The sequence below is a fragment of the Gambusia affinis genome, linkage group LG21 (genome assembly GCF_019740435.1).
Source record: "Gambusia affinis linkage group LG21, SWU_Gaff_1.0, whole genome shotgun sequence".
Lineage (NCBI taxonomy): Eukaryota > Metazoa > Chordata > Actinopteri > Cyprinodontiformes > Poeciliidae > Gambusia > Gambusia affinis.
In genome coordinates this window covers 23,302,321-23,327,623 of record NC_057888.1, presented here as the reverse complement: position 1 = coordinate 23,327,623, position 25,303 = coordinate 23,302,321, and the positions used below count along the sequence as shown (strand labels likewise).

Below are 25,303 nucleotides of genomic sequence, written 5' to 3'. Positions count from 1 at the left end.
TGAACCCTCCTACATAAGCTGAACTTCTGAAAAGTCATGACAGATCAAATCAAACTATGTTGAAGAAGCAGTACCATGTTTTCCAGCCACATAGTGCCATTTTACAATGAAGTAACTATGTTACCTTCAGCTCTTTAAAAATGCTGCATATATCAAATGTGACTTAAAAAAAAATGACATCATAATCTCATACCTTGAAATAGGGCTTCTGTCTCTGACAGTCTTGCTCTTTTTGAAACTTTGCCTTCAGGAAGTCATCATGACATTGCTATTCCATTAACCTTTTAACAAAGTTTTACCAGCATTGCAATCAGAAGCAGATCCTATTATGAGCTCAGCAGATTGGCAGTTCCACCAGGTGTCTGCTAATTGCTGTGGACTAGTCTGAAGGACTTGAGTAGAAGGACTCTGTAACACAGTTGGAAACGGCAGCTCCGAGTATGAGCTGTGTCTCGAAGACGGCGCTAGGTCTACCCAGGAATTTCAGCCACAGATAAAGGGATTTTTCAAATAGGCATGACAGAATCAAGACAACAGTTTTGGTATGTTTTTGACGAATATTATAACATGATGCTTATGCTTTTGCACACATTATTGTTTATTACTGTTTTAACTTTGATTGTGGCATTTCTTAGAACAGAATATATATATATATATATATATATATATATATATATATATATATATATATATATATATATATATATATATATATATATATATATATATATATATATATATATATATATATATATATAAAACATTAGCTTGTTGTGGAACTAAAAGTTATCACCCTCTTAAAGACTCTTGAGCCCACCGTTATTTGGACACTGACTCTGAACGGACTCAAGTGCTTTTGAAGGAGGTCAAGTTTAAGTTCCTGTTTGTATGTGCTTAGTTTTCAGAATGTATGCCATATGTTGAAAATTATGTATTTACCGTTTGACTCCAGTCAAAAGAAAAGGTGTCCAAACGTAATACTACAGACAGCAAATTACCAGGTCACCAATGAAGGTCTCGACCTACAGTAGATCAAACTATTGAGAAAAGCTCTGGATGTGCCTAATAACTCAGATTTAGCATAAAAGGTAAAATAATTTGACTGAAAAATAATCTCACAAATGATTCAAACTGAAAATTTAAGTATAGTTAGTAAGTCTTACCTCCACATAGTCAAAAGAGCAATCACTATGATTCTCCAGATCAATGTTAGTGAAGTTGAGGGCCACCTGTTCACCTGGAGGCAATGTGATCAAATAAATACACTGCCGGTTGTGGGCATAGTTGTTTGGCCAGTTGGGAGATATTAGGATCCCCTCACTGTCAGTGAATGTACCACCACAGCCAGGATCACCTTAAAAGAAAATATAAAATATTTAGTAGAATTAGCCTAACACTTGTATAGCAATTTATCAAGTCCAGTTGCTGTAACTCTGGTATTAATACATTCAATTTAAATGGTTTATTCCATTCCATTAGGGCCTCTAGTACACTAAACAGAGTCCATTGTACTATGTTCAATGTACTACAGAGAACATATTAATGAAGAATTAGTTGAATTCTCAAAAACTTTAAGGCAAGTTATTTTGTCTTTTTGTTAAACAGATGTAGCTTTTTCTGTCATGAAACTCTGGTGTGAGATGGTGAGGCAGACAGAGTGGACCCAGCTGCTGCGAGAAATGATGACGATTTAATGGTCAAGCCTGCACAAATAATCTCAAAGTCCAGGCAGCACAGCTAGAGCGGAAAGGCTAAGGCTCACCTAAGGTAGCACTGGTAACAAAAACCCAAACTCTACAGGAACAAGACAGAATCAACAGACTAGTACAACAAGAACCCAACAAAGATACAGAAACACAGGTGGGATTAAATACACAGAGGGTAATCACAGAACGAGACACAGCTGGGAACAATCAAGGGGTAGACAGGACAGACGCACAAACCCAAAATAAACACACAGAAAAAACAAATCCTTTCATTTCTGAGTTTACAGAACATTTTATGATTTGTAATTTTGCACCTTGGAAATGTTTAGATGACATAAAAGGCATATAGATTGGATAGATGGATAGAATGATATTCAGTTAACCTGATACTGAGCTGTAAAGAACCAGTCTAGACTACATCTTGCTAAGCTGTACTATCATAGTCACAGATGAGACCTTTTATAGTATCCAGAATTTACTTTTACTCTTTTATATTTGGATCATCAGCAGAGGTCGGTGGTACCTAGCTATATACTTGAGTAACTTTTGGTAAAAGTATGCTTTTAGAAGTAACTTTACTGCATTGTACATTTTACGTTTGCTTGAGTAATGATGAAGTATTGCTACCCATTACCAGATTTGTGGCAACTACCCTCTGTGAGTAGCTTTACTGATTGAAGAACAATCATGTTTCAACCAAAATTACATGAAACCAGATACATACAGTTCATGTTACAGGAAGACGTTTTGTTTGTAAACAAGTTTTGTTGATCTAGTTTTATCTATCTGGAGATTTTTATGCCATTTGGAGATTAAGAAGATACAGAGAAAGTACATATTATCACTGGAAGTACCGTATTCTGTGGTAACATTACCAACTAATATTTCCATTAATTTTACATAATTTTTTTTCTTTTAGTTTTCTAAATACCAGAATTTGCAAATAATTTTTATTTCTGTCTGTGTATTGTCGTCATCCATTCACGCTTTTTTCCTCTGCTCCGTCCCTGCCCTCGCCTGTCCTGCTTGCTCGGTTTTGTCCTGTCTTTTTCTCAATTTTTGAAGCCTTTATTTGCACACCCTCCAAATCTACAAATTATGGATCTGGTCAACAGATCTATCAATGCAATTGATCAAATTGTATTGAGAGACTGTGCGCAGGGGAGCCCTCTAGTCCTGCAGGGACACACCCGGTGGGACACACAGTGGATTCATTCATGATAACAGGATTTCTGCTGTTTGGAGCTTGTGGATATTTAGCTTATCAACAAATGTGTGATGGACTTGGCAGAAGAAGCAAACACGAAGACTGTTGGTGTGGACAGAGACAAAAGTTGGATGAAAGTCTTGCTGAGACTTGCAGCCCAGTTGAGGACTCTAAAAGTCACTAACAGAATGGAATCGATCTTGAAGAAGTTGCCAGTTTTGGCCCAGTGGAACAACCACACTAATTTGGATCATTGGGAACTGAGATGTATCAGAGAGACTTTAGGGAAGATTGAAATTTATAATCTACCTAACCTAAGACATTCTGTATCTGAATTGGCTTTCCCTGTGTTGCCTTGAAAGGGCTGCATATTTCCAATCTCCTTGAAGATATGTAAACATAACACTCCTTCCCACCTCACCCCCTCCTGTTATCCATGTAGCTGTGAAGCTGAGCGCTCCCAAGGACATCAAGCCTTGATAACAACATCTGATCTGACTTCTGCCCGGAGGCTGAGCAACGTGGTGTCATGGCTCTGTGATGTCACCACCTTCACTTTCCTCTTTTTATTGAATTTTCCTTTTATTATTTAGAAACTGTGGAGTACTCATCACTTTTACAAATTTGGAGCATTCTTAGAAAGTCCAGAGAATTCTTATACTTATACTTGTATAGCAACCCAGAACAGGGATTAGAACAAACGTAGAATCCAGAAAAAGTACCTTAGCAACTACGTTTTAGACTCCTGTTCTTCCAGAACAGAAATGGAATTAGACCAGAGGATACTTAGCAACTCTGAACAGGAATATCTAGTTTACATACTTTAGATCAACATTAGATTCTTTTTCTTCTTTTGCTCTTTTCTTTGGTTTTTATTTAGTTTGCATTTTCTTTTAATTCCTGTAAAGCACTTTGTTGCTGAAAATGTTCTATATCAGTAAAATTACCTTTACTTCAGTGGTGTTTTTACCAAATACCTTTTTAGTCTTAGTTGAGTATTTGTTTGGATGACTACATTTTTCTAGTACTTAATATGTTGAAGTAGTGCTAGTCTTACTTGATTACATTTTTGGCTACTCAGCTCTGGCCATCAGGTACTTACTAGGTGATGTTGTGTATGTGATGTGGAAGCCTCTGTCAGAGACTGTAAAGTCAGAGTGAAAGTGGATCCATGCAGCTGGCCCCGTTGTTTGCAGAGGTGGTGGTGATGCAGTATTGCAGTATTTCCCAAGAACCGGGTCTTCTGATAGAAGGCCATCCCGAATCTGCAACATACAAACAAGGCATTTGAAAGATATGCTAGGTTAAGCTAAAAGCACACAACCACAGAAAACAGTTCATGTTATTTTAGTACTTTGATTCAGAAATTGGACAAGATGTGCCTTTTTGACCTCTTATGGAATTCTAGAATGCCAGAGAAAAATGTGGTGTGTTTTACTGGCTGTTTGTACCTCCAGAAAATCATAGTTGCAATCAGGATGCTGTTCAATGCTAAGAGTCCCAAATGCAAATGTAATAAGCAAGCCAGGATCCACAGAAACTGTCCAGTAGCAGTCTCGCCCAGGGGGATAGTTTCCAGGGTAACCAGGTGAGTTTATGTTGCCATAGGAAGCAGTCAGATCACCACCACACACTGACAAGACACAAAGAAATCAACTTCATTTCTGTTTGAAGCTCACCAGAAGTCGAACCATTTTTCAATAAGCTTTTAAATGATTCTTAAAATTTGAAAATGATTGATTCAGCAAATTCAGAACAAGTGTCTCCAAATACCTGGGTCTTTGGACTCCCACACAATTGTGAAGCCACCAGCATTAACAGAATGATCTGAACGAAACCAAAAGTACAAAGAATTGTGGGAGCTGTAAAGTTCTTGAGGATTATTTTGGCCACAGTATTTTCCAAGTGTGTAAGCAGAGGGATTATCCCCATCATGAATCTGTAGGAAGTCAAAGTTGCAGTTGCTGCTGCTCTCCAGATGAAAGAATGGAAATGTGATGCGCAGAACCTGTAGAAGAGAGTGCACACAATTTCAAGAATGAAGTCAAATTTTAATAATAATATCTTATTTTTTCATTTGGTTCAAATATTGTAATGTCACCTGGGGATTGACAAAAAATACTTTTCATCCATAGTGAGTAAATTTATAGTTAAACTGTCATTTTTTAATTGAACATACTTAGTGTGGCTCAAATCAGCGATACTTAGTGTGAAGATTTTTCCACTCCTTTCAGTTACGTGGTAGCAGCTCCTATTTCAGGAGCCACTTTGGTGGAGTTCCAAGTGTTAGGCTGAAAATGCTTGGTCACTGACTGACCATGGGCCAAATGGCAAGAATCCAAGGTTTAAGCAAAAACTAACGTACCTTATTCGGATCAGTGCGTACTACCCAGGTACAGCTGACCAGGTGATCATATTCATCATGACCAGGGTTGTTGGGATAACTGAAAGAACCAGCAGGACCAGTCAGCTGGCCTCCACACTCTGCAAAATGAACCCAGACTTACATCAGACACAATATATATATACACATCTACATATATAGATAGATAGATATATATATAGATAGATAGATAGATAGATAGATAGATAGATAGATAGATAGATAGATAGATAGATAGATAGATAGATAGATAGATAGATAGATAGATAGATAGATAGATAGATAGATAGATAGATAGATAGATAGATAGATAGATAGATAGATAGATAGATAGATAGATAGATAGATAGATAGATAGATAGATAGATAGATAGATAGATAGATAGATAGATAGATAGATAGATAGATAGATAGATAGATAGATAGATAGATAGATAGATAGATAGATAGATAGATAGATAGATAGATAGATAGATAGATAGATAGATGAGATAGATAGATAGATAGATAGATAGATAGATAGATAGATAGATAGATAGATAGATAGATAGATAGATAGATAGATAGATAGATAGATAGATAGATAGATAGATAGATAGATAGATAGATAGATAGATAGATAATGGGTTGGTATTAATAAAGCAGACAGACTAAAGCAAAGGTAGATGTGAAAGATTTAATTACAAAATAACAAATAAACAAGAACTCCTAAACTTCAAGAAAGACAAAAGGAGCTGAAACAAGCCCATGGGTTAAAGGGAAAAGCAAGGAGTGACAGCAGAAGTGTTTAATTACAAGGAGAGTACATCCTAGCCAGCAAGGTGAAAGGGCTGGTATCATTAAAGATGAAAGAGTTGGATCTTTTCAGGTTGAAGATGGATTCAAAATCAACTCCCAAACCTGCTGCCAGTTTTTAGAAGACACTTTCTTCAAGCAGTGATGCAGGAAAATGTCTGCATCTTTCAAGAAGACCAGGATTTGTATGCAGGACAATGCTCCATAACATGCATCAAACTACTCCACTATGTGTCTGGCCAGTAAAGGTCTTAAAGATGAAAGAACCATGAAGTGGCCCCCTTCCTCACCAGAACTAAACCCCATAGAGAACTTGTGGGCCCTTCTTAAACAGTTCACATCTCTGATCAGTGTCTGGGAGGCTGTGGCTGCTGCTGCACAAAAAGGTGATGGTCAACTGATCAAGAAACTGACAGACTCCATAACTGTTATTGAAAAGAAGGGTGGCTACATTGGTCACTGATTTATTTTTCAAATGCCAGAAATGTTTGTCAATTTTGAATTGTATATTTATTATTCTCACTTTAACAGATGACAATAAACAAGTGAGATGGGAAAAGTTTCAGTTTGAATTCAGTTGCCCAATAATCCTGTACACATAGATATTGTCTTAAAAAAGCCAAAATCTCACTTTTATTTTCTTAAATATTCAGGTTTGAGAGGTTATTAATATTTTGGATTGACAGAGAGCGCTGTAGATGTTCAACAATAACATTAATCATCAAAACTACAAATTGAGTAATAATTGTGCACACAGTGTATATGTTAATCTATTCTTGAATATTATCTGCCTTCAATGTCTTTTTTATGCCATTCCTTAAAGTTTTGCTTTAATCCTCCTAGTTTTGTACCTTGTTGTGGGGTCTGGCAGAATGGGCCTGTCCACTGGGCAGTACAGGTACATGTGAATCCATTAATGCTGTCAGTGCAGGTTCCTCCATTTTGACAGGGGTTGCTCAAGCATTCATTGATATTCTGATCACAGTGAATTCCTTGCCAGCCAGGGTTGCAGTTGCAGATGTAGCCAGATGCTGAAGTGGTGCTCTGCAACACAGAGACATTAAAGTATGAAACTACATTTAGTTTCATATTACACTTAATTCATTTAACTTGGGGTCTAACTTGTGATATGACTAAGCTGCAAATACTTCTTTCATTGAGTAGCTTGTCTATATTTAAAAATGTAGGTATTTTCCCCCCAAAATATTTCAAAGTATTGACAAAAATAAAATTAATAATGAATCTAATTTCAAGATTTCCATTATACCAGTAAATGTATTTTATAAGGAAGCAGACGACCCGATGGCAGACATGCATACTAAAATGCTTCTGAGCCTATCAGCACATCCTTTTAAGGAACATGACTAGAGATGAAAGGAGTTACTTCTGACATTTACTTTTTACTTTTCTTCGAAGGTTCTCCTAGATCAGTGCTTCTAATGCTACGATACTGATGTCTGAGAGCAAGTTAAAAAGGTAAGTACAGCTCCTCTTTTTGCAGCAGTGACGTTGTAAACCTCTCAAACAATGCAAACTAGTGCCACCTATTTTAGCTTCATGGATATGGACAACCCAATGGAGGTGTTCTGTCAGTCTCAGCAGCTATGCTTCTCTTAGTACTGGTTTTTGAAAGGAAAATCTATTTGTATGTGTCTGTTTATACAAGTATAAATATAATATAAATAAATCCAGTATAAATATTGATATAGTAGTGTACATTGAACGGTCAGCTGTGTGTCACATCATGAGCTCAGTTGTCACTTAGCTACAACCATTACACACCAGAGTTTACTCTGACACTCATTTGTCTTCTAATGAAATCCCATGAAAATCACATGTGATCACATGTGATCACATGTGATCACATGTAATTTTACCACGAAACGTTCCAAAATCACACGTATTCATGTGCTTTCACATGTGATTCACATCATTCACATGTAAAAATTTGTGTGAACCACATGTGATCACATGTGAAAGTCACATGTGATTTTCATGGGATTTTTTTGTAAGGGATCTTTCAGTGTTTCAAACTGTCTGTCAACTGCTCCATCAGAGGAGGTAAAACATTTGATTTAATATCAAAGACACACCCAGCTCCTGTGGACAGCCTCCTTCTACCAAGGCAGATCATCATATTCTTTCGATGCCTTTATGTTTAATCTGTAGTTTAGGGGCAGCCTTACACCAAACAAAAGGGGTGGATTTCATTTTGTTTTAATAAGTTCAGTTCAGGATCAAGGCTCTTATTTTTCTTTGCAACCTTGACCCACAGATTTTCAGTTACATCTCAAATATTTCATCTAGAATATTACAAACTGTCTTGAGCATGATACTATCAAAGTATACAGAGTCTTCAGTGAGTCTTCTACAACTTTTCTTGAATACTGACCTCTACAGGAGATTATTAAATTGGTTAATATCCCTGTGGGATTAAAAAGGTATTTTACATCAGCTAAATGACCGACATTAATCTCAGAGAATCTGAGCCTTAATGATGGATTTATTGACAAGTCAAATTTATCTGCCAGTCAGGTTACAATCAACCTTCACTGTGTTTTTACCATAAAGAATCAGTCAAATGAAGAACAAAGAAGGCAGAGGAAAACATTTACTCATTTCATATAAAGTAAAGTGAAGTGAAAAAGAAATAAAAATGTTAATTGAAAATTAAATTTGCTTAAAAGGAATACAGTGTTCCACTATCGTCCCAATTTTCTGGAAGTTTGTTCCAGATTTTTGGTGCGTAGAAGCTGAATGCTGAATCTCTATGTTTAATTCTGGTTTTAATGATGTAAAGTAGGCAAAAACCTGAAGACATAAATAGTCTGGAAGGTTGATACAACAACAGCAGATCTTTAATGTATTGTGGTGCTAAGCTGTTCAGTGATTTATAAACTAACAGTATTTTAAAGTTTATTCTCTCAGTGGTAGGACTTTAGGTCTGGGTTGATGTGCTCTATCTTCCTGGTTTTAGTCAGAAAGCCAGCAGCAGTGTTCTGGGTTAATTGTTTTAGGCAAACCTTGGCTCTGCATCCACTGTTGCAGAAATTGATGCGACTGAAAACAAACACATGGATGAGTTTCTCTGGATCTCGTTGAGACATTAATTCTCCTCTAATTCTGAAAATGTTCTTCAGATGATAAAAGACCAACTTTGTAACTGTCTTTATGTGTCTCTGAACCTTCTGGTCTGAGCTTGAGAGCTTTTCTTATTTAAAATGCACAGCATGCATATGCGCAGCTAGGATGCAACTTTCTTACCGTACAATGTCCATTGACACAAGGGTTGTTAGTCTCACAGATGTTGCTTATCTGGGTGCAGCCAGATGGACCATAGCCATTGCCAGTGTATCCTTGTGGGCATGTACACAAAGGGAATGCTGAACCTGGTACATGTTTAAGAATATAAAGGATATGACATAAAGATCCAATGAGCTTTTGCTGACCCTATTCTTGATCATAACATATGAACAAAAATCCATTTATTTAGACAGTAAAATATCTCTACTTTTAAACAAAATTATACACATTGTGAAACATCTCTCTTTAGCCAGTATAACATGCTTTATATCCCACATGATGTTCTAAAATCAGAGACACTTGTTTACCTAGGTTGGAGGAGCAAATAGCTAGAGGATGACATCCTCCATTGTTGGAAGAGCAGATATTACTTTGTGTGCATGTTCTCCCATCCCCCTCATAACCTGCACAAATACAAGGCAAAGCATAAAAATTTTTAAATTAATTGCTTATTTCCACCTTTGTAAAAGGATAGAATTATATTTTTTTATTACAGATATATAAAGTGATTACTTGTCATATCTTTTAATGCAATACATGTTTCATTAATCAGTACATCTGTAGATCTACAATTGCTAAAGCAATAACATTACAGTTATACCAGGAGGGCAAGGACCACAGTGGAATGAACCCATAGTATTCATGCACTGGACCATTGGGGTAGTAGAGCAGCCACCATTATTTGTCAAACATTCGTCCACATCCTGACAGCTGTAGCCATTTCCTTGCCAACCTGAAATATACAATAAATCAAGAACATATATTTTTAGACACACTGTTGTCCAAGTTTAAGTAAAGTAAGTGGATATTTAGAGGGGTAGCAAAAACAGGAGAAACTTTTGGAAGGAAAACTGAAAATAGAGAATTTAAAGTAGGGCCATTCAACTCAAGTCATTGTTCTACATTTTTTAGATGTGTCTCTGGTATAACAAACTTCTACCAATTGGTTAAATTACCTATCTGTTATGCAGATGAGTTAAATACATTCTAAACTTATTATCCCCAAGCCCCATATTCATGCAAGGATTCATTACATGAATATAAAGTGCTTGAACTGATAACTTTGCAATTTTATGCCCAAAATGAGCTCATTTTAGATTTGATGCTTGGCATGGGTCTAGTTGGGACAACTCAACACAACTGACCTGAGACTTAACTTGCATGTCTCCCACAAATTTCCTGTCTTGTGACCGACAGTGAAGGGTTCTAGTGCAGCAATAGTTTTTGAAATAAAATAGTTGGAATAGAGGCAACAAATGGATGAAAAAGCATTTGTGGGCATAAGGGAGAAGACCTCCACATGATGTCTGAGGATTCCTAGTCCTTAGATGATACTGCAACACTGTCATTAAAATTACTAAATGCATCTTGAAAAGCTTCCAGAAACCATTGTTGGTTAACATAATCCGCTGCGCCATCTTGTGAGGCCATGATGCCAATGGGAAGCCATTGAACTCTGTTCAGAAGTGGTGTTGTGTCCTTGATATGGACTGTTTCAAAGTAGGTTCTTGTTCTGCAGAGTGTAGGGATGAAACTTATGTAATAATGAGTTCATCTAAAGATAGCTGATCTTATTGACTGACTAATGATCAATGGATAAATCCCCAGATAGTGATAGTAATCCAACGTTGACTTACAGTCAGAAAGGTTGAATTTATGGTTAAGGTCGATGATTGATGGTGGATCAACCATCAAACAATCATCCAATTCTAGCCAATTAACTAATGTTGAAAAGATGTCATTGAATCAATGTTATTTTGTGATCAAATTCTAATGATTGAAATCCCAACGTCAGATCCAGTGTTTTTCAACACTGGTCCTCCAGGCACACTGCCCTGCAAGTTTTAGGTATTTCCCTATTTCAGCACATGACTTCAATTGATGGCTGATTAACAGGGTTTTCCTGAATTGAAAAAATCTGAAAACATGCAGGGTTGGAAAAAATTGCTAATGTTGAATCAAAGTAAGCTGTTTGTTGCTGTTAATCACCCACTTATTCAATCCAGGTGTGGTAGAAGGGAAATGCCTAAAACATACAAAGCAGGTGGACTGAAACACTGATCTAAACCTGCTTATCACTGATTCAGTTTGTTGATTCTTGGGTTGTCACCGACCACTTTCAATGTCGTTTCAATGTCAGACTTCAATGTCAGACTTCAATGTGGATTCAATGTGGATTCAATGTTTCTGCCTAACGTTGTTCCAGAGTTCATTCACTCATATTTTCCTATCCTGTTGGCCATTTTCTTAAAAACCTGAGTTTTCTCATGTATCAAGAGGGTTGAATGTCTTTCCATGACTGAAGGGCAAAATATTTTACATGCTGAATTTAAAAAAGAAGCACATCATTATATTTGAATATGTTTTTGTGTCAGCTGTATTAAATACTGACAAGATAAAAAAAAAAAAAAACTTTAGATATTCGCACATGGGAGAGCAGAAGAGAACAGTGGCTGATTTTTAAACCTTTGGTGAGGTAGATAAGGTCAGAGGATAAGAGTAGCTTCAGTAGTGCCAGGATCACCGATCACTAGTCCCCCAAAATTAAGGAAATCGGTACCGATAAATCAACTGACCCAGAAATCAGTGTAGCCCTTTTTCAAAATATTTTTTAAAAAGAAGAAATGCTACATCACAGCAAATATAACTTTATCCCGACTATGATGAGACCCATAGCAAACATCAAATCTGAAATGTGCTCATTTTTAGCATTAAAGTCTAAAGGTCCTCAATTTCAACATTTGTCATCTATACTCTGTGGTGAATGAAATATCATTTAAAAGTCACTTGGTTTTCAATTTATACAACTTTATAAAAGGTCCCAACTTTTCTTCAATTTAGGTCACATGTTAATACGTGTGCACCATGTAAAACATGGGGATTTTCTCAGTTGTTTTCAGTAAGGGTGAACCTGCATAAAACTTGCTTATTTGATTCTTGATGGAATTTATTTTTAAACAATGACATTTTCTTTTGTTTATTCACATGAATTGGAAACATTTTATCTGTATTACCAGTATTCTTTATTATGGCTTAGTTTGCTTTTGGATTTCTTTAGTTCACCATTTTCAGTCCAATTCGTGTTTAAAAGTGCAGCATAAGGGTAAACATCTAAAATGTGGGTAATTTTTTGTTTCACTACCACATAACAGGTTCACCAACAGAGAAAACAGTGAGTTAGTATTTTGAGTGTTACCAGCAGGACAGGCTCCACAGTAGAAAGAACCCTGAGTGTTGTAACATGGAACAGGAGGGTTGGATGAGCAGGGTTTGGTGGGCAGGTTACACTCATCAACATCAGACACACACGCTGGGTTTCCAGCTGGAGCTTCCCATCCACTCTCACAGATGCATTGGTATTTGGGCTGTTAATTGAAGCAAACAGTCAAACTGAGACCCATGATGCCAAAACTTCCACATAAATTAAAGCATAACCAATAGGTGATACAAGCTTAAGTGGTGTGTAAAATAACCTTTGTCAAATAACTAAAGTCGGCAAATAATTTTGCTCAAAGATAGAGCTGTTTTTTAATGAGAAAAAAACAAAGCATCATAATGTGATTTAAGTGGCAAAGCATATGTATCTTACTCTAAATAAATCCAAATACTGCAAATATTTAGCACATAAAAACCCCCACTTAGAAACGCATTGAAATGTTACAAAGAAAAGGAAAGTATGAGCCAATCAAGAATGGTCATTCATACTGCACACAGTTACTGGCCATACAGCAAGCGATGGTAATTCCACATTGAATTATGGTCAAAAATGTTGACTTTAGGTTAAGATCGATGGATCAAACAGTCATCCAATTCTAGCCAATAACCAATGTTGAAGAGATGTCATTGAATCAAAGTTGTTTTGTTGTTGAATTTTAATGGTTGAAATACCAACGTCTGATCAATGTTGTATCACTGTATGCTGTCTGTCACACCTCTTCTTCTCTGCACTGTTGAGGACAGGAGGTTCTGATTCCTTTCTGTACATTTTCTTACTTGTTGTAAATAATATTGTTGGCTGTTTATGCATAATATGTTGACATAAAAAACATCTACAAGTTACTACAAGAAGTGGAATGGTCCACAACCCCTTTTTTACACCAGTGGTTTGTCCCAACCACACAACCCCTTTGCTGCTGGCTTGTTTGCAACTGGCTTCTGAATTTAACTTTACTCTGAGCATTTTTGCAGTAAGTTTGGCAGTGTTACTTCTATCTTAACTGTATTTATTGAAAAATAATTGCATTGCTTTTTGCCTATGCTGCAGCTTTTTGGGTAAATGTGTGATTACAGATGTCAACTATCATTAATTTAACTGATGCAGTTTGTGTGTTTGTCCTCAGACCTAGAACCAGTACATTACTTAATATTTCAATGTTTCAAAACTTTTCAAATGTTTAATATCCTTCTAACAGGCCCAAACCAGTGCCATCCTCACTCTTATTGTTGTTTTTCAGCTTCTGCTCAGCAGTTTGACCCAAAGCTGACAGATATGGACTTCAGCCATACTGTCAAAAAGTGGCTTTGTTACACAACAGAGCAGGAGGAAGGCATCAAGGAACCAAAGAGACACCAATCAGTCAAACTTGGGTTACCCCAACTTGCACTCTTTCCCTGGTTCTTTCAGTACAAGGCTGAACCTCATGGACGTACTTCTTTCATGGACGATAGCATGTTGTTCAAAAAGGAGTCAAATATGTTTACAGATTTATGGCTATTTTCTTAAATAAAATGTAATATTAATGTTGTCATTTTTAAGTTTGTGTAGACACATTTCCTTGGAAATATGCATTGTAAGATCATTTTGAACAACATAATACCCATCGTCTGCCAACAAAATTGCCCATTTAACACCAGTGAAGAAACTTTTAATGGTATGTTTTGATGTAGAACTATCAGACCAAAAAGTCAACATTTATTCCTTAACGTTGATTGAATATAAATCAAGACAAATGTGTAGATCCACATTCAGATGATGGTTGAATCAACATTGATATAGTGCCAGTTAAACCCTGATGTTGATTCAACATGTAAGTCACTGACCACTTTCAATATCATTTCAATGTCGTTTCAATGTCGTTTCAATGTCGTTTCAATGTCGTTTCAATGTCGTTTCAATGTGGATTCAATGTTTCTGCCTAACGTTGTTTCAGAGTTCATTCACTCATATTTTCCTATCTGGGTGGTACATACATATTTATTTTGTTTATATCAAATATTTCTGAAAACTATTTGCATTTGCAACTATAAAATATTACATTGGTAGAAATATTAAGAACAAGTTACCTGTCCAGATACCACCCGGTCTGAATCAATGCATAAGCCATGTACACACAAGTCCTGTCCACCATTCCTGCAATCATCATAACGCACAGTGCAGAGATTCCCGGACCACTCTGGAGAACACTGGCAACTGCAACAAACAAGCAATTTATAAGAATACATTTTTAGAATCTGCACTGAATCCTGGCCATATAAAGACACTCTAGTCATGCCGTTTAGGAATTTCTCGTGTCCCTTGTTCAGTCTACCAAAGACAGCTTCTCAGCTGTCTGTCACTGCCAGTGCTAAAGTTAATGCGTGTTTCAACTGCCCTCGGTAAGCTGTGAGCAATCTCTCTTTTAAAGAAAACAACCCAAAACATTCCTGCATGTCATAAAGATACATGTGAAACTCATTAAGATTCATTCCACATAAAATGAAATATTTCAGGCCTTTCTTGTCATTTTGATGATATTTTCATAAAGGCCCAGAAAAGTCTTAAAGACAGTCAAAAATCCAATTTAGTGTCTCAGAAAATTTGAATTTTACAGAAGATCGTTAAAGAAATGTTTATGTATTTGTACTTGATTGAGTCTCCTTCTGTATTAGTAGGCAGTTTGCTGCCTAATCAGGCAAAGTATGAAAAAAATCTGCCATCTGCCAGCCTCCATTTTCTAACTGACATCTCACACAACCTGTTCTGGATTGTACACAAGCGCAGAAAGCACCACAATAAACTGAAAATACAGTATGAGAGACATACAAGTACAAATACAGTATGTATTTGTACTTGTATTTTCAGGCACAGCTGAAGTGAGTAAATCCATGAGACTGGTTAGTTGCTATCTGAGAAAGTGCATTCATTCTTCAATGCCTCCAAATAATTCTGTCATTAATCAAAGAGATCTTCCTGTCATTGTCAGAGTATTATTAAAGAAAGATGAAGGTGTTTCAGGTTTGGTGTATTCTACTGTGTCATTCTTTCTTAATGATAGAGTGGAAATGTTAAAAGGTGTGTGGGTTAAATTCACACTGAAGAACTAATAGAGCAACCGTTAAAAAGATGAACTAACAATATCACATTTTTACCTTCAAAATCAGATGGTTTAAAAAATGTTTACAAAGCCCTCAGTTAATCTGAAGTTGTTTTGTGTATTTGAATCATTTTTTAATGTAGCAGTTTCGTGTGACTTGCTGACTCAGTGGTTTTATATGCTGAACTTTGTGCAGCACTTAGGTCAGCAAAGCTTTGACCGGACTTTACGCAGCTGATTTGGCCAATTTGTAGCCTACATTTCCATCCGAGATTTTTCTGCTTCAAGTCTTCGATCAGTAAGTGAAGTGATTTTGGGATCCCTAGATTTTATCACTGTAATAAATATATGATTATGTACTTTGACATAACATTAAATGTTACCATAAAGGTGTATGCCAACAGTATTTAAAACTATAAAACATTTTGTGTATTATTCTTCCAAGAAGTATAGTTTAATAGCACTGGAAAGCTAAAGACTTACGTAAATGATCCAGGGCTGTTGACACAGGTCGCCCCGTTCTGACAACCCTGCAGTGTTCCTGCAAATGCCTGGCATTCATTTACATCACTGGCACAGTTAACACCCTAACACACAACACACACACAGAAAGTACGTAAAACACAGATGGTAGCATCACAACCACATTCTAGCATGTCAAAAGCTGCAACTGATATATAAATTAGGCATTTTTATTTCTTAAACGGTGTAGAACTCACAGCCCAGTTGCTTGGACACAGACAGTGGTAGGAGTTCAATAAGTTCAGACATGTTCCTCCATTCTGGCAAGGATTACTGCTGCAAGACACTCTCTGGACTGTCTGGAAGAAAAACAAGCAGGAAACCAGAACTTCCTGCATAGTTTCTAGTTCTGAGGCATGATCACACACTTCGAAGTCTCACCTGTTGAAGTTCTGTTACCTGGTTACCCAGTGTTGTCACCTGAAAGAACCATGGAAAGTCAGTTTTGTTGTGGAAAAGTGGTACACATTCTTAATAGCTTTATAGTGTTACACCAATGAAGATAATTTGTGGGTTAAATTCAAATAAACATGTGCAAACTGTTAAATAAAAACAGACAAACATTTATTTGCTGTTAGAAAATATAGCAGTGACGTTGTTAGTAAATGCCATGTGTTTCTCAGCTTTTATGATAAAAGGTGTCAGCTTCAAATGATTCTGTTGAGCTGAGCACTGCTTTAGATATCAATCTTCTTAAGACGTCCGTTAGCTGTTGTAGTGGTTGTCCCCGACAGCCAGGAACTTCACAGTTCCATATATGTAACCTTTAATATGTATTACTGATAACTTTTAGTAATGATCATCTTATTTCCATAAAATATATTAGATTTCTGTTACTTTGGTATTAAGTTGGTTGAGGTTGTTGGAGATTTCAGGGGGAATTGCTCCTCCATGGGTCTTGATGTCATCAATGTCTTCTTTATTAGCTTTGATCTAAAATAAGAATGAAAACACAGTTAAAATTATATTATTTTGGCACCAAATTCACTAGTTTATCAAAATTATTGCAAGTTTCACTAAAACCAATGAGTGCAACAAAGTCATATGCTTGCCATAAGCAATTCAAAGGTATGTTTTTATGAATGAAAGGAGTGAGTGAGTAACATCACTTGTCAGTGTCACGATTTGCAGTGACTGGTGGTGAGGAAGACTAGTGATGGACATCTGAAGCCAGGCATCCAGGGGGCGTGTCCGATGAAGCCCCGCTTCGATGCTTGTGTCTCTTTTTGAAAACCACGTGGCTGGCAACAAACGAGGCCTCGCATTGCATGGGTCACGTGACTGCTTCATTTTGCGTGTCGGTTTTCAAAATAAAAGCCTGATGAGCCGCTGCCTGATGGGTTATTGTATTTGATCGCATCAGAGGAGTATTTGTTTTCAGCAGTTGCCGAAATAAAAGGAACCTTTTATAGTTCATGTGTATTAATGATTTTGATTATGGCACTCATCAAAATGTAATGTTTGGTTTTCTCAATTGTTGACTATGGTATATTTTGTGACTTGTTATTTGTGTTTTTTATTGTGTAAAGCACTTTGAAACTGCATTATTGTTGAAACGTGCTACACAAATAAACTGGATTGAAATGGAGCCAGGCAGAAGAAAAAATCTGACATCTGAGAATACTTGAGATGATGCTCTCAAGATTCTTAAATAAAAATAATTAAACCCTTCACCTCAAAAAATTCTCACCTTCTTAAAATTTTCAATATTTCTTAGTTTTGCAAAAATATATCAGTCTTGCACAGCAGAAACAGACTTAATGCTTTTGAAAGAGTAAAATTCTGGCCTGATGAGTAATAATATAAGCCTTGCAGGAGTCCCCAAAGTGGGTCCTGGAGGGCCGGCCTCCTGCATGTTTTAGTCTTAACTTGTTAATCATTCTCTGACTTGTATGAGCAGGAACAGCCTTTTGTGTAAAATGTAATAAGGTCAGATACTTACACAAGGTTTATAATACATGTCTGCTTGTTTACAGAGGTAGACTAATTAGTCTGCTGTGTTACTGACTGGTTATGTGCAAAGAATAAACTTATGGTCATTGTTTCCTACGTGAAGCCAGACATAGTAAAGACAGATTAAAACACTAAATCTCACACAATAAATTTTGCCCAGATTACACTTCATCATTAGATTGAAGCTTCAGATTTCAGCTTGAAATTTTATTCTAATTTTATAAAATAGTTTCTCAACTCTATGTCAAAACGAGTCAACAATTGAAACGTTTAGTCAAGTGCCGTTGTTACATATCAGATTGTTGATTCCTATTTCATTCATTACAGTATGTTTCAAAACCAACTCTGAACAGCTAGGTTTTCAGTCAAGATTTAAAGGAAGTCAGTGTTTCAACTGTTTTACAGTTTTCTGGAAGTTTGTTCCAGATTTGTGGTGCATAGAAACTGAGAGCTGCTTCTCCATGTTTGGTTCTGGTTCTGGTGTGCTCTTATTGAAACAACAGATCTTTAATGTATTGTGGTGCTAAACCATTCAGCGATTTATAAACTAACAGTATTTTAAAGTCTATTCTTTGAGCTACAGGGAGCCTGTGGGGACTTTAAAACTGGTGTTATGTGCTCTATCTTCCTGGTTTTAGTGAGAACCTGAGCAGCAGCATTCTGGATCAGCTGCAGCTGGAGGATTGATTTGTTGGACAGACCTGTGAAGACGCTGTTCCAGGGATAAGTGTGAACTTCAGAATATTTGTAACTTTGTAATGTCCAGAAGATAGTATACTGTAACCTCTTTAATTCAGCGTTTTGATGACATATGTCATATCATTTTTATCTTTATAATTTTCTGTTTGGAACAATAAGTAGCTGCTTTTCTTGTGTTGAATTTGCTCTCCATCAATGAAATGGCCTCTGAGTGGAAGCTTTTATTAACTTAAAACTACAGTAAATTTGCTATATTAGATGACACAGTATGCATAGACCTGAACTGAAACTGGAGTTTACCTGGCTTAGAAGCTGTGTGAGGTCTTCGTTGCCCACTTTTACCCGGCCCGATGACGAAGGCTCGAAGCGGATCTCTTTGTTGTCACCCGTCTTAAACACCAGGTGACCATTTTCTGATAGCATACGAGGCCTACAAAACAAGCATTCAGTTTTTAAAGAAATCCAATAAAGTGCAAATTTACCTAATCTTGTTCCAGATATCATCTGCATGATTTCAAAACAATAATTATCCAGGATTAGGTAAAACAAGGAAACCAAAAAAAGACACGTTTTTCAGACATTTCATTTAATCTCTTTAAATCCTTCTTTGATCTTTTTGATTCAAACTTACTGTGTCAGTTGTGAATTGTCCATCGGCTCTCCCGGCAGTCCATACAACAGAAAGACAAGACAGAGGAGCAGCCATGAAGGCTGCGGTGTCCCAGCCATCGAGACGGGATTTCTTGGATGGTGACTCTGAACAGCTTTACTGAGGCATCCTGTGCTTCAGCTCTCTAATACTCACTTTTAAGACTTTGACCTAAAAACAAAAGCATAAAAAACCTGTTTCCCAAAGCATTATACCCATGATGCATTTATTATGGTTTAACTGCGGTTTATCATTGAGTGAGAATATCTTTCACATGATTTAAGAAATGAGTAACCAGCTTCATGTGACTTTGACATCATTATAAGCAGATATTTCACATCACTGTTAAGAATAAAATCAGTAAGGTGTAAAAAGTAATTGCTTTGTGTCCATCAACGGGAGAACTAATGATATCACATGCAATTTTGGTAAATGCTCAATTATTTATAATCATTAACTGTTCTAGAAACAGAACAAAAATACATAAATTTCTCTGTCCTAACTTGACTAGATACTTTTAAAACAAATTAATATATATAGTTCTCCATGAATTGTTTTATGTGGCCAACATTTGATAAAGTCCATAGGGTCTCCCTCTGGGTCAGGGGTGTCAAACTCATCTTTGTTTTGGGCCAAATCAAGATCATGAAAGTTCTCAAAGAGCCAGTTGTGCCAGAATTTACTGATAAAATCTCTTCACAAACTCATAAGATATCAATGAATTCTTAAAATTAAATAATAATATTGAACATCTTTTCAGTCCCTCCAGGATTTCGTCACAGTTTGTGTGAATTTTTTGCAGTAAAAAATCAAAGTGTTTGTGATTCTAATTTGGAAATATTTGCAATATTTGCTCTTATTTATGATGGCAAATTTGACTTTTTGTTACTCACTGTATAGATCCTGGACTATAATCTGACATAAATTAAGGCTAATGCAGGTGTTTAGCAACAATTTTTGAGGAAAATCTGCAATAAACCCCCAATTATATATTAGAGCAAAAAGGTGCAGGGATTTGTTGATTTTACTTGAATTTCCATAATAATTCTCAAGAAACTGGAGGGACTGATTGATATGATTTGGCAGTTAATGAATAAAAAACAAAAGAACTAAAAAATGTTATCAATCAAAACTGACTTGATTGATAAAATAATATTTAAGCACACTAGACTAAACAATATGTTTAGTTTAGAACCTAGAGGGCCACATAAAAAGCTACAGTGAGCCAGATTTGGCCCAGGGGCCTCGAGTTCAACACATGTGCTCTAGGTGATCATTAACTCGAGTCCTGAGACTTGCAAATGACACCTGGTGACTCTTCTCTGAGCTTCCACAAGCAAGACTAATGAAAATCCTTCATGAAGACAAATGAATCAGAAAGGACAAATTCAACCATTTCTGATTGAATTTGTCACTTACACAAATGTTTTATTATTCATTAATGTAAACTACCATTATTCTTTTATGTCAAATCAACATTTGACTGGCTTCCATCATAACATAGAGAACCTTGGATTAGTTTGATCTATTTTGAGAATATTCTTGTTTATGCATTTTGACTTTGTCCTGCTCCTTTGATCCTTCTTGCTGTTACTCTTATACATAATACTCTTTGGTGTTTCCCTGAAATTCTTACGCTGTGGGCACATTGACTGCTGATGTTCTCAAAACTTTGAATACTTTTGCTTACATTTTCATTTTGAAAGCAGGACTTCATGTCGTAACCTGCGCCACCCACTGGATGTAGGGAGTTGGTCGGGTGAACAAACTAATGCCTAATATCAGAAGGTGGTTAGAGACCAGTAGCACAGTGCTGGTGGATGTTAGTGTAACATGGAGCAGAAAGATGAGGCCGTTGTTTCTGCCTACAGCCAGTGGGTGGCGCAGGTTGCCACAATCAATAGTAGCCACACAGGCACACCCTGCAGAAGGAAACAAATGCACCCAGTGCAACACTTTCATTCTATTGGCTGAGAGGTTGCCAGGGGAAGGTCAATTTTTGTTCCAGAAGCAAGCAAAGAGTTTTTCATAAGCGAGCAGAGACTAACTGTGAGAGTGAGGAGAAGTTTTGAGTACAAGCATTACAAGTTCTGAGAAGAAAGACATGTAGTTCTGCTCTCAAAATAAAAATGTAAGCAAAAGTATTAAAAGTGTTGAGAACAAAAGACATGAAATCCTTCTTTCAGAGAGAAAATATGTGCTCTTGTGTTATGGCAGAAAAATTCCACAATACCCTTTCCAACCAAACATTTACTGTAGCTATCTGGGATGTTAGGTGACCAGCCATTCAGTTTGTCCGTGGTTTTGCAAGTTCTCCTCACTCACTTATTTTTGAGGAGTTTCATCCTTGTAATAACTGACTGAGCTTTTCAACATGCAGTTTCCCAGTCCACCACTTGTCTCTCCTCTTGTATGTCAGATCCGGTCTATCGGTGGTGGATTCCTCGTCATGCATTAATAAAGTCAATCAATCAATCAAATTTTATTAGTATAGCACATTTCAGCAGCAAGGCATTTCAAATTGCTTTACATCATAACAAACACAGAAACACAATGCAACATAGAATCAACAATTAAACCATGACATTAAGTCAGGTTCCATCATTAAATTTGTTATTGATCACGTTTCAAAACCAAATCTGAACAAGTGGGTTTTTAGTTGAGATTTAAAGGAAGTCAGTGTTTCAGCTGTTTTACAGTTTTCTGGAAGTTTGTTCTAGATTTGTGGTGCATAGATGCTGAATGCTGCTTCTCCTCGTTTGGTTAAAGCTACATAAATCAAGAAATATGACCTGTCCTCTCTAGATTTTGTAGTACAATATACAGTGGTGGTTTGAATTCAATCTGTTTATTTTTTGACATAATAAAATGTTTAATTTGTAAATACTTATAAAAGTGTTTCTTTCAGATGTTATTTGAGACCTTTATTTACCATCAACTCGTCCTGCTTTAATATACTGTTTTCCCCAAATAGGTGAAAAAGAAGAGATGGAAGGAATATCTCCAATATACTGATGGGCCATCAATTGTTTTTTCTAAACAGATATATATATATATTCATCCATCCATTTGGATGGATATAACCAAATGGATATATATATCCCGACCCCTTGTCCCTAATGGGGTCAGGAGGGTTGCTGGTTCCTCTCCAGCTACGTTCCAGGCGAGAGGCGGGGTCACCCTGGACAGGTCACCAGTCTGTCACAGGGCAACACAGAGACATACAGGACACACAACCATTCACACACACACTCACACTCACACCTAGGGAGAATTTAGAGAGACCAGTTAACCTGACAGTCATGTTTTTGGACTGTGGGAGGAAGCCGTAGAACCCGGAGAGAACCCACCATGCACAGGGAGAACATGCAAACTCCATGCAGAAAGACCCTGGGCTGGGAATCGAACCCAGGACCTTCTTGCTGCAAGGCAACAGCTCTACCAACTGCACCACTGTGCAGCCCTGTTTATATATATATATATATATATATATATATATATATATATATATATATATATATATATATATATATATATATATATATATATATATATATATATATATATATATATATATATATATATATATATATATATATAATTTTTATCAAGTGATAGGTATTTTGTTTGCCTAAATACAAAGAAGGAACCACGGTTTATGAGTTTTCAACCAAGCTTCTGCAGAAGGAGAAGACAATGAGAACTGCTCCTCAGAACAAGTCACCATGTGTTCTCTGGAGACCCCAGGAACTAACACATAGCAGAAGCAGTTTTACGACTAAGGAATCTCTCAGAAGACCGTCTTTAAAGAACACACTTTAAGGGTTAAAGAAGGGTTACCTCTGTCTCACACACTTTAACAAATTTCTCCTCTCTGGGGTGTGAATACTAAACCTATGAATGAAAAACAAACTGGTAACTACTTATGTAAGAATGATAATAAAACATAATTATTCTAACAGTATATATAAATAATTTTTATCAAGTGTTTTGACCTTGCGGAATATAAATACTAATTTAATTTAAGGTTTGTTACTAACTCTTCAATTTGTATCCATGCTGGGGGTGAAAAGTAGAACATGGCTGAGCGCATACAATTTAAAATTAGGCAGGTGTAACCCCCCTCTCTCTGGCAGGTACAATAAGCAAAGGTTTAATCTAGATCTTTTATTATTCCAAATAAAGTTATTATTTGGGTCTTTTATTGTTTTTAGGATTTTGAATGGTATGCTTTTGTGAATCAAAATAATTACACCTCTTGCATAATTATTGCATGACACATGTATCACCTGGCCCAGCCATCTATTTTTTTATATATTTTTAATTTACAATCTGTTAGAGAATTTTTTTTCAATTTGAGATGTTTAATTCTGTTAATAACCTGTTTTAGTTTAATTCTTTTCCTGAGTTCTCTCACATTCCAACTTGTGATTTTTATGTTAGAGATGTTATGAGTATTAACTTGTTCCATACTTCCCCCCCCCAAAATATTAATAAAACAATATATGATGCTGAGTAAACACAAAATGCACAAAGGCTTTGAATAAAATAAATAACTAAATGAAAAAAAAACCTGAAAATGACACAACACTTAAAGTCCCTCAATCCTTTACTCAGATTAAAATATGAGTAAATTGAGTTTCATAGTTGAACTATGAAACCCAACTTCAGAAGCAACAGTGGTGTCCATCAACCATGCATACACCTTCCTGAAACACAAATACAGCAAACCCATATGTAGTCATTCCCTTTTTGAGAGTTAGGCTTAATCAAAGTATTTGACACCCTGGCATGTACACAAGTATTTATAGTACTGTTATATGAACATATGGAAAAATATTGCATGGCAAGAAAGGAAAAAGAAAGAAAATCTCTCCCTAACTGCCTTTGTCTTATAAAATAAGTCAAAGATTAACTGAATATTTTGTCAGCAAAGGTATAGAAGTGCAACAATTATGAGCAGCTGATTCTCTAGTACAGGAACTGCTCTGCTCACCAAAACACTCAGTCCTGTCTAGTGTGTCAAAAATCACATCTTTGTCATTCGCAGAAATCCTGAATGGGTGGGTCTTGTAGTCATTCTCAAGGCTTTAAAATGAGTCTGAATATACATTCAATCTGTGTATGCCATCTGTTGGGTCTTCTCTTAAGCAGGAGTGAGCCAGTGAAGGAGCTGACTGAAGCCAAAAGCAGCAGAAATGGTTCTATTTTGAATAAAAATCTGTGAATGATACTTCCTACTATGACATCATAATATAAAGTTATAAGATCTTAGGTAGTAATAAAATGAAAAGAATAATTCATGGAATAATTGTATTTACAGTCCAACATAACAAGGTGTCAATATTAATAAAAATGTCATGTTTATTGTAGCATCCTCCTTTCAATTTTATGTAAACAACAAAATCAGGTTTCTGTGGAGAACATGCGCTTTAATGAAAATGGTATGAATGAAACAGACTAATGATTTAAATGAAGATATCAATTTTATTCAAGTCAACTGTAGAACATTGAAACAACCACTAGATGTCGCTATTTTAGAGCGTATGGAGTGCTTGAAAACAAAAGTCCACTTTCTGAGCAACTGTCTCAAAGTGGTTCAGTGATTCAGAACGCCTCGGTTTCACCATCACTATTTCAAGGTACATTTCAGGTAGTGACGCCGAGGCTTCTAGGACTCCAGCAGGAGTTTTACGAAGTGCATATTGAGGCTTGTGTTGATGGAACAGGTACCACATAACTGATTTAGGAACTGGCTCTCAGTTTGCTTGCAGACCGAAATAAGAGGTAGAA

The 25,303-nt window shown here is 36.3% G+C and overlaps 1 protein-coding gene and 1 long non-coding RNA gene across 2 annotated transcripts in view; one reads left to right on the top strand and one right to left on the bottom strand.

Moving 5' to 3' along the window:
• The window catches only part of cubn (cubilin (intrinsic factor-cobalamin receptor)), an 87,648-nt gene extending 68,036 nt beyond the window's left edge, over positions 1-19,612 (bottom strand). The window contains exons 1-17 of the mRNA XM_044105254.1: positions 19,493-19,612; positions 19,162-19,291; positions 17,047-17,142; positions 16,591-16,629; positions 16,407-16,508; positions 16,171-16,274; positions 14,678-14,804; positions 12,591-12,759; positions 9,996-10,127; positions 9,703-9,798; positions 9,356-9,480; positions 6,943-7,135; positions 5,279-5,397; positions 4,687-4,921; positions 4,365-4,546; positions 4,016-4,178; positions 1,164-1,354 (exon numbers count right to left, since the gene is read on the bottom strand). Coding sequence (XP_043961189.1) covers positions 1,164-1,354; positions 4,016-4,178; positions 4,365-4,546; positions 4,687-4,921; positions 5,279-5,397; positions 6,943-7,135; positions 9,356-9,480; positions 9,703-9,798; positions 9,996-10,127; positions 12,591-12,759; positions 14,678-14,804; positions 16,171-16,274; positions 16,407-16,508; positions 16,591-16,629; positions 17,047-17,142; positions 19,162-19,291; positions 19,493-19,590 — 2,301 coding nt within the window. The 5' untranslated portion in view covers positions 19,591-19,612. The remainder of the gene's footprint in view (positions 1-1,163; positions 1,355-4,015; positions 4,179-4,364; positions 4,547-4,686; positions 4,922-5,278; positions 5,398-6,942; positions 7,136-9,355; positions 9,481-9,702; positions 9,799-9,995; positions 10,128-12,590; positions 12,760-14,677; positions 14,805-16,170; positions 16,275-16,406; positions 16,509-16,590; positions 16,630-17,046; positions 17,143-19,161; positions 19,292-19,492) is intronic.
• Positions 449-14,091, top strand: LOC122824517. The gene is made up of 3 exons (XR_006369529.1): positions 449-542; positions 7,508-7,567; positions 13,849-14,091. It is a non-coding gene; the product is annotated as an uncharacterized LOC122824517 (long non-coding RNA).
• Positions 19,613-25,303: the final 5,691 nt, after the last annotated feature.